The sequence below is a fragment of the Squalius cephalus genome (genome assembly GCF_949319135.1).
Source record: "Squalius cephalus genome assembly, chromosome: 5".
Lineage (NCBI taxonomy): Eukaryota > Metazoa > Chordata > Actinopteri > Cypriniformes > Leuciscidae > Squalius > Squalius cephalus.
The window spans coordinates 3,594,021-3,609,055 of record NC_137126.1 but is presented as its reverse complement, the minus strand read 5'-3'; the positions used below and the strand labels follow the sequence as shown (position 1 = coordinate 3,609,055).

General features: G+C 40.7%; 1 protein-coding gene across 1 annotated transcript in view; it reads left to right on the top strand.

The window, feature by feature from the left end:
* LOC307158295 (NLR family CARD domain-containing protein 3-like) overlaps positions 1-15,035 on the top strand; it is a gene marked incomplete at both ends in the record, with an annotated part of 55,830 nt that overhangs the window by 17,937 nt on the left and 22,858 nt on the right. Inside the window, 3 exons of the mRNA XM_079870729.1 lie at positions 6,089-6,160; positions 6,656-6,829; positions 14,400-14,573. Coding sequence (XP_079726855.1) covers positions 6,089-6,160; positions 6,656-6,829; positions 14,400-14,573 — 420 coding nt within the window. The remainder of the gene's footprint in view (positions 1-6,088; positions 6,161-6,655; positions 6,830-14,399; positions 14,574-15,035) is intronic.

The window sequence follows — 15,035 nt, the reverse complement described above, 5'->3', positions numbered from 1 at the left end:
TTACATTTTATAGGCTACATATTTAGAAGACGCTTTTGTCCAAAACGTACAAAAAAAGAACAAAGCAATTCGTCAAATATCAGTCATAATACAGGTTAGACAATAATACTAAAGTGCTAAGATTATTTTATTTTTATTTTTTAAGTGCTAAGATTATCACAAATAAGCAAAATATTTTGATGCACGTCATTCACTTGAGAATCACTTTAAGCATGCAGACGCAGTTAAGACAATTTGATGTAGGCTATATAAAACACAATACAATAAGATTCGTTAACAACGTACCTCGTGTTCTTCTAAAATGAAGGCAAGCCACAAATCCGTGAGTACAGTTTACAAACCCGTGGGAACGGATTGCGAAAGCGTGGGCACGGTTTATGAATTTGTGGGTATATCTTTAGTTTTTCAGCACCACTGGCATAGGTACGTTTCATTTCCTATTCAAATTATTTTCCTGCTCAAAAAAACATTTTAACCTTAAGGCAAAAAAGTCGAAGTATAAACACATAAACTACCGGTATTTATTTACTTCAGATCACCGTTCGCGGGGCGGTAAACGTCGCCATGGTAACCGCGGCGCGACTCGAGTTCGACCAATCAGAGATGTCAGTGTTTTGCTTAGAATTATGGGTAGAGTAGTATTTCTCCAGAAGATCGCAAATAACAAGGTTGATTTTTATACCTTGTGGCTTTTATAGGAGCAGAAACTTTCGTTTCACAACCTCGTAGCTCGTGGTCAATCTACCTTGTATGGTTCAGACATTATGGCTGAAAATCAATATCCTACGGAGAAAATGAATGGGATTTTGCTGGTCTGTTGGGGGCTCCCCTTGGAGGGCGGGGCCTGTTTCAATTGAAACGGGTGAAACCATAGACAAAAAAAAATAGGGTGAAACATAGGTAAGGCCGCCTCTGGTTCTACATAAAGATTAATCAGTATTTTGGCAAATGATGTGGGTATGTTCGAATGTACTTTTACAACAGTGGTTTAGAACACGTAAGGCGGCGTTCACATATCGCGCCTAAAAACGCATAGAAAACGCTAGGCGCGCCACGTTCTCCTTTTTCCAAAGCGCTCGGGTGGTTGCGCTCCGGAGGCGTCTGTCGTTGCTAAGCTTGGTTCTTGTCACGTGACCTGCGGTGCGCTTGCGGCATTCTGAAAAGTTGAGATGTTTTTATCTCGATGCGGCGCGGACGCGCTTGGAAAAACCGAGCGCGTCGCACCGCGACCGCGTCGCTTCCATTATGAGCGCGCATACCGCGCGCCTACATTTGAAATAACGAACTTGCGCGCGCAAAAGACGCGATATGTGAACAGGCCCTAAAACTGCACAGCGTTATCACAACAATGAATTCGACATACAGTAACATCTATGAGAACCAATTTAGTATTAAACCTTACTTTTCTTGCGGTTAATTCATTTTAATGAAATAAAAGTGTGATGAGGTTCAAGAGTCAGGAAGGAAGAAGACAGGGGTCGGCGTGACTGGGACTCGTACTTTATTAAAATAAAGCAAAACAAACAAAAAGTCGTACACAACGCGCATTCACCGTGGACACCGCGACGGCACACAACAGTTCAAAAATGAGAGCTCGGATCCACCGGTTTTCTTTCTCTGCGTCCAATTTTCTCTTCAGTCTCTCTCTCGTTCCAGCGCGGCTTATAAGCGCTCTTTCCACGCGGATCACAGCAATAAGACACAGGTGTTCGTCATTTGCACTTGACCTACTTGCATCCCGCTCGTCTCTTCTCTCTCCCATTACAGACCGCGCTGAACCACGCCCCCCTCGCCACAAAAAGCATGTCATTATAAAAATAGAACTTAGCCTCATCCATGAACATGATTTTTCGATTCCCGTCTGACTGATTTACATCATACATTCTCTGTTTACATCCACGGTGGAGTTTAAAACGACAATTCCCATCATTCCATGCTCCTTCACATCGTCATCAAGCTACGCCGTTGTTGTTGTTTGGAATGTAGCGCCCTCTAGCGGCAAAAAAATCTTGCATATTGTACCTTTAATATAAAGATATTTAATAGCAAGTATTTTTCCTAAATTAAGTTTTAATAGTATTTTTGAGTCCTGCACGGGTCTGATTTTGTAAATCCGCACCCACCCGTACCCGCAGTGCTTACAACCGCATCCGACCCGTTTTCCGACAGCAGCACTAATTAAAATCCGCACCCGACCCGACCCGACCCGCTTACAATAGAACCGACACCCGACCCGCACCCGAAATAAAATCAGTTTAGACTATCACATTATAGACACACTTACAAAAATGTTTATTTCCAGGTCATACAGAAGTTAATACACGACAACTTCAGCCGAAGCTGTCAATAGGCCGGTACATGAAGAACATGGCTAACGTTACCACAAAACTGAGTAGCCTTATAACATTTTACCAATCGAACAGACACGGGCCTACAACACTATATCTGCCACCCAATTTCGGCTAGCCTACATCTGACAATTTTGGGTTCAAACACGCCCTGCACACCACCCTTACTGAACAGTGTTAAATTTGAAGAATACTGTTCGACAGAACGGCTTGGTTTGTTACCACAGTATCTGCGTGCTTCCTCAGCGATGAAGTTCCACATTTGCTGCTATCCAACACGAAAATGCAGCAAAGCCTTTCACAATATTTTCTTCAGGTAACTCCAAATTTCTCCCACACACTGGACTTGATTTTTGATGATGTATTGTCGACAACTTTACAATCTCCACTTGCTATTCTTTTCTTCAGCTCCTCAGCATCCATCTCTACGACTGCAAGCAGATCGCGCGCGCACGCGGTTATGAGGAATTTTTAAAAGTGAAAGTAGCCTAGGTAACGTTATAGATCCTGGGAGGGCGTGGCGCGTGGGCACAAATAAACTGATGTGGATTTTAAATTATTTTATCAACTTGAAATACAGGCATATTTTTGTAGATGTGTTCCTAAAAATATATATTTTTACGTTTGCATGTGATTGTTTTAAACCCGTGTTTAGACCCGTGTTTCCCCCGTGTCCGACCCGACCCGCACCCGTATCCGACACAGTTGGATATTTTTCACCCGTTTGAGCAAAATTTGCAGGTCACCTGTCAACCCGTGCAGGACTCTGCCGTGGGGCGGGAACATGTGTGACGTAGCCATGCACACTTACTAGAGCGTCTCATTCGATGCTGCGTTCCAGTCCAAAATTGTCATGCCCTTCACTCGCTAACTTCCCTTCGTCTCGTTCACTCGGATGTACGTCATTGCGAGTGCCCACTACTGGCGGAAACTGCAATGGGCTGAATTGGAACGTCCTAAGCCCTTGATCACTTGGAATCAGCTGTGGAGTTGATTTATTATTTACATTTGTTTCCCTTTAAGAATTTGTTTAATGCAGCATCCAAATGTTTATGTGTGTGTTTGGGTTGTTTTAAATTTTAAAAATTATAATTAATATATCATAGAGTTGTCTGTGTGGTTGTGATAAGCACAGACTGTAAAAAATAGGGGGTGATTAGACGAGATATGCGGTGACGTCACAATCGTGTTGCATTGTGGGACATATAGGTGCCTGAAGTGTAGCCTGAATACGTCAGACTTCCTACTTCCGCTCAATTTCATTTCGCTTCTGTAGTCAGTCTGAGATAGCAGCCTATCTTTCAGTTTTCCAGCGGCCTTCAGACGGCCGGCTAATCAACGAACAGAGGGCGGGCTGAGAGCCGTGACGTAGACGCTGATTGTACCGTGGATGCGTAGATTTACTTCACATAATCTGCAAAAGTCGTTCACAGCCATGTTCACTCCGGTATTTCGCTCGATGGTTTTGTTTTCGCATCATACATGTGTTTACAGTGGAAGTTAGATGCGGCTGAGCATGCGCATAACACACGCCATAACCAAACGTTATGTGATTGGCTTACGGGTAACCAATGATTTTAAACTTCAGACAAGCGACCCCCGCAAGAGAGAAAACACTTCTCTATTATGCCATTCCAGACTCTGTCTATGAAGCAAAGCGAAGTAGCAGAGTTTGGTATTACCAGGCTACCTGAAGTGTACATTTGAAGCAGACTCGCTCCCTCGGTCAAAATCGAGGGAACGAGGGTCTGTCCATATAAACTTCCCTTGTCCACTTCATGAAGTGGAACGCACTTCAAAATGGCGGCAGGGATTCCCCCGAGGGGAAGTGCTTAGGGAAGTTCACAAGTGCGTGTCTAAAAGTGGACTGGAACGCAGCACTAGTGTTTAATGCGGAGGACTCGAGTCTACAAGCCTCAGAAGGACCAGTGTAACTTCATTTTCCAGTTGAGTGCGCAAGCCTTTCAAAGTAAACTCATTTGACCGCTGTGTGCGCACCGTCTGCGCGATCACAAAAATTGGGCTGCAAGCGGATCCTCCTAATGAGGAAAATTACGTAAAATAAACTTGATAAAACAAGGCTTGTTTGAGATGAGCAAAATCTGCGCAGAACCGATCACCGGTGATCAGCGCGAGATGCATGCCGGTTAGAAATGTGTCCGAGTGCGGTCCGCCTTGCTCTGATGTCATGCTGACGTATGTCAAAAAACTCTCGCGAGCGCAAGGCGCACCTGTCGGATTCTGCAGTCGAGCGCAGTTGCTCTCCATCAACTGCGCTGATCAAAAGCATGATGGGAAACGACTTACTGACGACGCAGCTTAATCTTCATTGGTTTAAACAACTGTGATGTATTGTTCTCTTTTAAAATGTTTGATTTTAAAACTCTGGTATCACGTTTTATGTGTATACGAATGTGTGAATATTCCCAAACTATCTGACAGTGCGATCTCTATAAAAAAAAACAAAAAAACAACAACAACAAAAAAACACGTCTGTATTAAAGAAAAAAAAATTTGATAAACATGTATTTGGAATGGAATTAAACAAGTACTACTTTGTCTTGTACATTATATTTATTTTCATACAAAAGCAACAGAACTTAAATTCCATCCAGTTTATTAGCAACACTGTGCACGAGCGTGAATCCCGTGAATCCCGCGATATCCAACTGTGATCTCACAGGTGTCAGATCCACTGCGAGAAGAGAGAACTGTCCGGCTTGCCTGCGCTTTTTTCACTCCTCCTCTCACTGCAGCCGCTCCTACTCTCGCCTACATTTCAGGCGAGGCTAGGCGCATCTCAATCAAGCCTACAGTTAATGGCCTTGATGCCGTTCCTGGTGGCGTTTAGCTCTTCACAGTGGCGTAGCGGACGGGCACGCAGGGCATATTACATTACTGTTATTATTATTATTATTATTAGGCTACTTTTATCATTAATATTACAGTTCATTTGCCCCGCAATAATTTCATAGTGCATCACGCATAACTGACGCGCTCCCTTCATCACCGCATAACTGACGCGCTGTGAGGATAAAGATTAGATTAGCTTACTTCTCATTTCAAAGACAACTTGTTGAACACAAAACACTTCTTGATTCATGAAAATATGCATTTTTTTTCACTAGGGGCCACAAGAGAAGTATTAAGAAAATAAATTAGATTAATGTCTCAAAATCATTTTTCTTTATAACCAGTTGCTTGCAAAATGATGGACAATGATTCACATTTTGTGCACATCATTTCCTGTGACAATAAAACTAAGTAAATTATTAAATAAACAAGTAGGTAAATAAACAAGTACCAAGCAAACAAACTTGTGTGTTTAATTTTTTACGAATAATTTGCTGATGCAGGTACAAAAAGACTTTTTCTTTTAATAAAGTTAAATGTCTCCATGGTGATAACCACAGCAACGGACAGGACAAAATAATCTGATATGTCCAAATAGTGTAGTGGTGTAAATGCAGACTAATAGACCTGCCACAGCAACATTGACAAGAAAAAGAAAAAAACTAATCTGTGATGGCTGAATACGAGGCTTCTACAGCTATAGATACTAATACAACTTTTTTACATGTCCTTTATAAAGCAGTGTTTAATTAAAAAACATATTTGAGGGTATTTAGGAAGGTATAATGTATTATTTACTTATGATATGAATTATTATGATTATTATTATTATTAATATTATTGTTGGCTTGAATAATTAACTTGTTTATTTTTTTATTTTCGATTAGTGTCACACAGAACACTGGAGATGAAGTTCTTCAGAAGCTGATGCCTGTGGTTACAGCAACTAGATCAGCTGGGTAAGTGACACTGAGAACAAGCATCACTGTTAAAACATAACAGTTCTTACTTAAACATTATAAATTAATGGTTTAAAAAATATGAGTCACAATTCAGCATTTAAACCCTCCAGCTATCTGACCTGATTTGTAATCTAGTTAACCATTTTTTATGATGTATGTGTGAGAAATTTATTTTAAAATATATGCATTTATAATGTATGTATATAAACATTTATATGTAGACTTTTTATATTAATTTAAATGTAATGTAAATGTTAATACATTTATATTTAGTGAAAAAAATGATGTTTTCAATGTATTTCATTTTATCAGTTTTATATAAACTTTCTCCCTCACATAGAGACATAATCTCTTAGAATAACAGTTAAACTTACTAATATATTTAATTCATTGTTTAAAAAAAGAGATATTGCACAAATTATAACACAATTAAGAAAAACAAAGATTTCTGTTTTGGTCTGAGAGTGAAGAGTGTGACATTGTTCTCTACAGGTTGTGTGATTGTGGTGTCACAGATGAAGGTTGTGCTGCTCTGGCTTCAGCTCTGAGATCAAACCCCTCACACCTGAGATATCTGGATCTGCATAAGAATAAACTAGGAGACTCAGGAGTGAAGCTGTTATCTACTGTACTGGCGAATCCTCACTGTAAACTGGAGAAACTGTGGTAAGATCATATGTGACTCTTGCATGAAACTATCACTGTGAATTCATAAAGTATAATCAAAATGGAATAAAATGCAGGGAAATAACTATTATTTCATTAATTACAAGCAAAGCTATTAAAACAACATGATCAAATTCATCAAATTATTTTTACATCTGTTCATATGATGTAAGAGAATTAATATTTTTTAAAGCGTTTGCACTATTTCTCCTGCTGTGAGTTCATGTGTGTTTGACCTGTAAATGACTGAACACATGAGCTGCTCCTCATTAAGGGGATTCTGCAGTTCTGATAGTCACACTGAAAAACACACTTTACAGAGATGGCAAAAGTACTCGCTTCCCGTACTCAAGTAGAAGTACAGATACTTGTGTTAAAAAATACTCTGGTAAAAATAGAAGTACTGATTTAACTTCTTTACTCAAGTAAAAGTAACAGTACAGGCTTGTACATTTACTTAAAACTTAAATATGGCTTCTGGAACAGATAAAATATGATTTATTTAAGTTTATTTATTATTTTATTATATATTATTTATTAAGTTAACTGTATTTGTGACAGTGAAGGAGGAAGTGCGTCTCTGTCTCGATCTCTCCTGTCCTGTAGTGAACACACACCCTCTGCTCTCGGGGTAACCAGCTCTTCCTGTGTCTGCCCGTCTCGATGGCGAGACTGTGTTCAGCCTGTACCGGCTCAGGATCCGTCGCACACGCACACACACACACACACACACACACACACACACACACACACACACACACACACACACACACTCAGCCTGTACCGGCTCAGGATCACACACACACACACACACACACACACACACTCAGCCTGTACCGGCTCAGGATCCGTCTCTGCTTTGTGTCTCTCACACTCTGGAGATATTCTTCCAGTTCATAATTTGATTTCAGATTTCGATAGAATTGTAATTTACTTTGTGTTTTAGTTTCCTGATCCCAATGTTCCAGATATGTATTTTTAGACTGTTTGGTAATTTGGTTTGTCCTGGTGTTAGTGTGAGGAGCAGTGCTGGTCTGAGACTGGTTAGTGTTAGTAGGGTTAGTCGGGTTAGTGAGTCTCAGAACCAGCTGACTGAGGGGACTCTTTTCGGGGTTCAGTTCTTGGGTTTGTAGTGCTTTAAAATGTAGCGATTCTGTGGGACTTGATTTTTGGTGCATCCAGAATTTGAGGGATCTTTTTTGCATATTAATAATCAATGGGAATCGTCCTAATTCTGCTCTACATGCATTATTGGGTGTTTTCCTTTGTAGTTTTAATCATTTTGCAGAATTCAGTGTGTAGGGCTTCTGTTGGATGCCTGTCCCATCTAGTGTAGCTCTGATCACTGAGTGGACCCCAAACCTCACTTCCCACACAGCGCAATGGGCTGAATTACACTATCAAAGATTTTACACCAGATTGGAATCGGTAATTCAATGTTTTGGAATTTTTTCTTAATTGCGTAGAGAGCTCTTCGAGCTTTATCTTTGAGAGCATTCACTGCCATACTGAAACTCCCCGATGCAGTGATGACCAGGCCGAGGTAAGTGTGTGTGTGTGTGCAGTGATGACCAGGCCGAGGTAAGTGTACTGCATCGTGTGCTCTAGGGCGGTGCTGCCTAGACTGAACTGGTGTCTGTGTTCCTGACATCTGGGCTTCTTCTGAAAGACCATAATGTTGGTCTTTGTGAGGTTGACTGCCAGGGCCCAGTTCTGGCAGTAGTTCTCCAGCAGGTCTACACACACACACACACACACACACACACACAGTGGGTGACAGCAGCACCAGGTCGTCTGCGTACAGCAAGAGCTTGATGCTCCTGTCCTGTAGAGTGAGTCCAGGGCCCGTAGACTGCTCCAGCTGCACCGCTAGCTCATTAATGTAGATGTTGAACAGCGTTGGACTCAGGCCACAGCCCTGCCGCACTCCTCTTTTCTGAGTGAAGAATTCTGTGTGTTTGTTGCCAATTCGTATTGCACATTTATTGTTCGAATACATTGATTTTATAGTGTCATAAACTTTACCCCCTATACCACTTTGTAAAAGTTTGTAATATAATCCGTTGTGCCAAATAGAATCAAATGCTTTTTTAAAATCGACAAAGCATGCAAATATTTAAAAAATATGTTTATTGATTGGGGTGTGTAGGGTGTAAATATGGTCTGTAGTTCTGTGATTTGGAACGAAGCCAATCTGACTCGAGCTCAGGACATGTCAATGTCACAGATTATGACCTGGAGAAACACTATAGTACATCGATGACACGTCAGTGTCTGTATTATTAATGAGGCTGGAGGTTCTTATCCTACGAGAAGACATTTCTCTTTATCATGACAGCACATGGTGTTTTTCTATGACAGACGCTTCAAACTGCAAAATCAGGCAGTAGTTTAGAGAGGCGTTCATGGGTCGCAAGTGTGTGTGTCCATGGTGCAAGAGTTGAGGGTGTTGCAGGCTTCCCCCGTGATGCTGTCAGGGCGAGACTCGCTGCGGGCGTTTGGTTGGCCAGAAACTACAGACACAATCAAACTGTGTGTGTGTGTGTGTGTGTGTGTGTGTGTGTTTAACAAGCGTTTTTCTGTGGAGAGCTACAAGAATATCTATCTTCTCTGTCACTATCTGTCCTGAAGGTGTAGATTTGTGATCTACGCAACCGGTTTTTATGACATTTGTATGAGAAAATTATTATCATACTGTATAGATGCATTTATAGTGAATGTATATAAACATCTATACTCTGTTAAAGGGAAAATACAGATTGTGTTCAATGTTTTGGTAGGAATTTAACTCTCCGCTGTAAAATCCTCCAGTTTCCCCCTGATATGTAGTGAGAGCCGGCATGGGCCGCTGACAGATGACTGTTGCTCGTCCCTCTCTCTCTCCTGTCTTGCTCTGACACACACACTCTCTCTCTTCTTCTCACAGCCGCACACACACATTTAAGAGGATTTTACAGAATGATTGTGAGGTAGACTTGAGCTGAAAGAGGGGGGTTTCATGACTCTTTATTGTCATATAACCTCTTCTTTTACAATTTTATATTTTTAAAAATTGTATATTTTTATATGATGTATAGTTTTAATTTGTTATATCAGCTTTTATGTAATTACTGAAAAAAATGTGTCGGATCAAAGTAAAAAAATTACTTCAGCTTATTACAAGTAATCAATTAACTTTTTCTCAAGTGAGTTTGAACAAATCAAATTTCTATGGTCAGTTGAAACTATGTTTTTTACATGATTAAATCACAAATTACCACAATCTTTTTGATTATCTTAATTTTTTTTTAGCAAAAATTCCAAATAACTACAAACAATGTTGTCACACTGTGGTTTCATCGGGAACAGACTGAAGACTCCGATTATAGGTACAAACTCAAACTTTAATAATAGCACTCTGGAACAAGCGGACAGGGAAAACACACATAAACACAACGGAGATCAGACAAAGACTGAAAGAAAGGGTGCATCTTATATAGCAAACGAGATAATTAATCATGCACAGCTGTGAAAAATGAACTCCATGATAATAATCATAGAAACAAAGGAGTGGCGGAAATAGAAAAGGAAAACAGGAACAAATCAAAAAAGAAACTGAAAGTCCAAACATGAACTGACACGTTATCTACAACTACACGTGACAGTCCCCCGTCCTCCCGAAGACGCTTAAAGGAGAACTCCGGTCAATTTTAACATTGAGCTCATTTTTTTGTACATTTGGAGTGCTGTCAATACAGAGAACAACGACAAAAATCGGTGTTGCCTACACCGTGTTATCCTCTTTTTAAAATGTGCACCCTGTTGACTTCAATAGGGCAAGTAGTAAGCCTGCTTTTTAGCCTCTTAACATCCTTTAAGTGTCATTACAAGTGCACAGAAAATGTGAGTGATTCCTTCCGAGTGAACACGGGTGGATCTGACTGCAGTAGATGTTAGAGATATTAATAAAAACGAAGTTAATTCAGCCAGCGCTCATACCTTTGTTTACATTCTGTTTTCGGTGGAAGGCCATAGTAATCGATTGTCGAGTTCACGCGCGTGATCATTGGTAACTAAACCTATGCGCGTGAACTCGACAATCGATTACTATGGCCTTCCACCGAAAACAGAATGTAAACAAAGGTATGAGCGCTGGCTGAATTAACTTCGTTTTTATTAATATCTCTAACATCTACTGCAGTCAGATCCACCCGTGTTCACTCGGAAGGAATCACTCACATTTTCTGTGCACTTGTAATGACACTTAAAGGATGTTAAGAGGCTAAAAGCAGGCTTACTACTTGCCCTATTGAAGTCAACAGGGTGCAAATTTTAAAAATAGAATAACACGATGTAGGCAACACCGATTTTTGTCGTTGTTCTCTGTATTGACAGCACTCCAAATGTACAAAAAAATGAGCTCAATGTTAAAATTGACCGGAGTTCTCCTTTAACGTGTAATTAAACGCAATGCGCTCGTATTCTGGGCTCATCTGCTATTCTATAGGCTACTTATGCTTTATTAACAAGGTGTACCGAATTTGATCTTTTAACGTGTAGGGGTAAAATCTCTGCGTGGCAGGCGGAGCTGCCACTCGACCTGTCACTCAACCCATCACCGCTAGAGGCAGCTGCCACTCGACCCGTCACCGTTAAATGCGCCTGCCACTCGACCATTCATGGATATATGTGCCTGTCACCGCGCCTGCCACTCGACCAGTCACCGTTATATGAACGCCTCCACAATAGTCGCTTTTCCTCTGTCGAGCCGAACGGTTCTTATAATGGTAATGAATCCTCAGCCGAACTGTGCTGGTAGAATCCGTGAAGTAAAGTCAAGATTCAAGATTCAAGATTTTTATTATTTGTCACATACACAGTTATATACAGAATATACAACCAATAGTGAAATGTAAATAGGGTCCACTCCAAGATTATAAAACACTAAAAAATTATTAATAATATAAGCAATATAAAGATACCATTTCTAATAATAAAAAATCTTTATGCTAAACTGAGAATATTTACAAAAATTTACAGACAATAGTAACGAGGGTTACATGGCAGCAATGTAAAGTGCAAAAAGATGCAGTTTTGTAGCTGCGTTACAATAAAGAGCAGTTAGTGCAGAGTGCAGATATTAATGTGCTGAGTGCAGATATTAATGTTCAGAGTACAGATGATGTTAAGAGACCGAGTTTAGGAGCCTGATGGCCTGGGGGAAGAAGCTTCTCCTAAGTCTCTCTGTTTTAGACCTCACACTGCGGTAGCGCTTACCAGATGGCAGCAAATTGAAGAGACAGTTATGTGGGTGGTTGAAGTCTTTAATAATTTTGTTGGCTCTACTCTTGCAGCGTTTGTGGTAGATGTCTTGCAGGGGTGGAAGAGAGGACCCAGAGATGCGCTCAGCTAAGCGCACAACTCTCTGAAGTGCTTTGCAGTCGTGATTAGAGCTATTCCCATACCACACTGTGATACACTGAGCTAAAACGCTTTCTATGGCCCCTGAATAGAAAGTTTTTAGGATCGTTGGTGATACCTTAAATTTTCTCAGCTGTCTCAGATGGTATAGTCTTTGCCTTGCTTTCATCACCTGTGTATGGATGTGAGGGGTCCAAGTAAGATCCTCAGAGATGTTCACACTGAGGTACTTGTAGCTGCTCACCTTCTCCACAGGTGTCCCACTGATCATAAGAGGAGTAAAGGCCTGCTGTCTCTTTCTGAAGTCCACAATCAGCTCTTTGGTTTTGGTCACATTCAGAGAGAGACAGTTGTCCTGGCACCAAGATGTTAATTTCTCAACCTCTTCCATGTATGCAGTCTCGTTGTTGTTGGAGATAAGGCCCAGAACCACTGTATCGTCAGCGAATTTGACAATAGAAGTGGAGCTGTGAGAAGCCACACAATCATGTGTGTAGAGAGAGTAAAGTAGGGGACTCAGAACGCAGCCCTGTGGCGCTCCTACGCTCAGGGTGATGGAGTCGGAGGTGAACCGGCCTACTTTCACTACCTGGGGTCTACATGAAAGAAAGTCCTGGATTGGTCTCCAGGATTGGTCACTTGTCTGTTGCCTGGCTGCCAGTTTCTCTGTAGCTGGTTAAGCGCTCTTTGAGTGAAGTAAACAAAGCAATAATAAAATTAAAAGCAATAGCTGATCATTCTCCATAACGCGATCGCTATTCACATCTCATATCGTCAGTAAACCGCCGCGTTACCAAGGCAACGACTGACGCGTTTGCATTACATCCCAAAGAGCGGCTGCTGTCAAACCCACAGTGGAGAATGAAGCCGTAACCGCACAAGCTGACCCGGATCGGCACGGAGTGGAACGGTTACACAATGAGAACCGTTCGGCCCGACAGTGCAAAAGCAGCTAATGTCGTAAATACGAGTGGGAAGCTCTGGATTTTCTATAAACCCTTATCTTATCTTTTTGCCACATATAACAACAATCATTATCTATAAGCATAGCAATTATTATTCAATAAGAGACAATAAAGAACTAAATGAAAGTTTGAAAGTTTATTAAATGAACTAAAATTATACATTTATAACTATACAAATAATTACATACTGCATTCAGTACAACACCATTATTTGATCAGATCTTTGAAAATAACCCTTCGTGCTAAATCGTGTTTAATAGACAGCATGACCAGGCCATTTAGTCTTTCCTGAGACAGTGTTCACTAAAACATTGACAGGATCATTGAATCAGTGATTTGAACTCAGTAAACCAAATCAGTTCTGTTCATGACTGAATCATCTAGACTGGTTTTATTAACGGGTTTCTCCTATTCACTGCAATGAACCGACTCAAATGATTCATTCACGAATCGCACATCAATACACATGTATACCTATGACTAGAACGAAATCAAGAATTTTGATCGATTCCTCACAGAAATTGGCTCAGAGGCTTCAGAAAGCCTAAATATATACATCACTGGACTAGTTTTAGTGTCGCTTGGTGATTTTCCGTTTCCGCACTGTGTCGTTTCTGAATAACCCACGAACGAACACACACACTTGGCACACACTATAATGAATACCCGTTCTTTAAAGCGTGCTTCCTAAAAGATTATTTTACGAAGTAAATGCCAAAATCATCCAGGAAATTATGGAGTTCTGCTGGAACCTTACAATCGTCCCATTCCTCCCCTGCTAACACACACACACACACACACACACACACACACACACACACACAAATGTTCCTCAAAATGCTTACAAATACATTAATCACACACACACACACACACACACACACACACACACACACACACTCACACACACATTCACACGTTCCTTAAAATGTTTACAAATACATTAAGCATTAAAACACATTCACACACACACACACACACACACGTTGGGTTTCCATGTTTTATGGGGATTTTCCGTAGAAATAATGATTTTTATACTGTACAAACTGTATATTGAATCCCCTAATCCTAACTGATGTAATTTAACAATTTGTTTCTAATGAATATTTGTATATATTTCATATTGACAGCATTATGTTATTTATTTTTTAAGTGTCATGTTTATCTCTGGATATAGGCTTAATGTGTGTCATTGTTCTCTACAGGTTGAGGGAGTGTGGTGTCACAGATGAAGGTTGTGCTGCTCTGGCTTCAGCTCTGAGATCAAACCCCTCACACCTGAGAGATCTGAATCTGTCTGTGAATAAACTAGGAGACTCAGGAGTGAAGCTGTTTTCTGCTGGACTGGCGAATCCTCACTGTAAACTGGAGAGACTGTGGTAAGATCATCTCTACCATAAAGACTCGGAGTGAATAAGGACTAATATGTACAGTAGATAGTGTATACACTATATCTTTGGTGTAAGCCCCATCCGGTGGTTCAGCGACAGATTCCAGCTTGAGCCGTCAGATCCTGCCGGCGGTAGAAGGCAGCGGTGAGGAGTCTCCCTGAAGAGGAACATTTACATCTTACTATATTATTAAAACTAACAGTTAAATAAACCGGACGAACTACAAACCAGACAACAGATGCAGGATACAGTGAAGAGGGTTTTTAAATTACAAATGTTTGCTGTAAATCAACTTGTCTTGTAATGCTTGTGCAAACAGACCCTTGTAAAAGCTTGAGCATTGCCTCAAAATGTGTGTGTGCAGCTGAAAAGAGGGAAGTGGTGTGTGTTTCACCTGAACCAGGGCTGTCACCATATCAGATTTATCACTACATGATTATCATGGCCAAA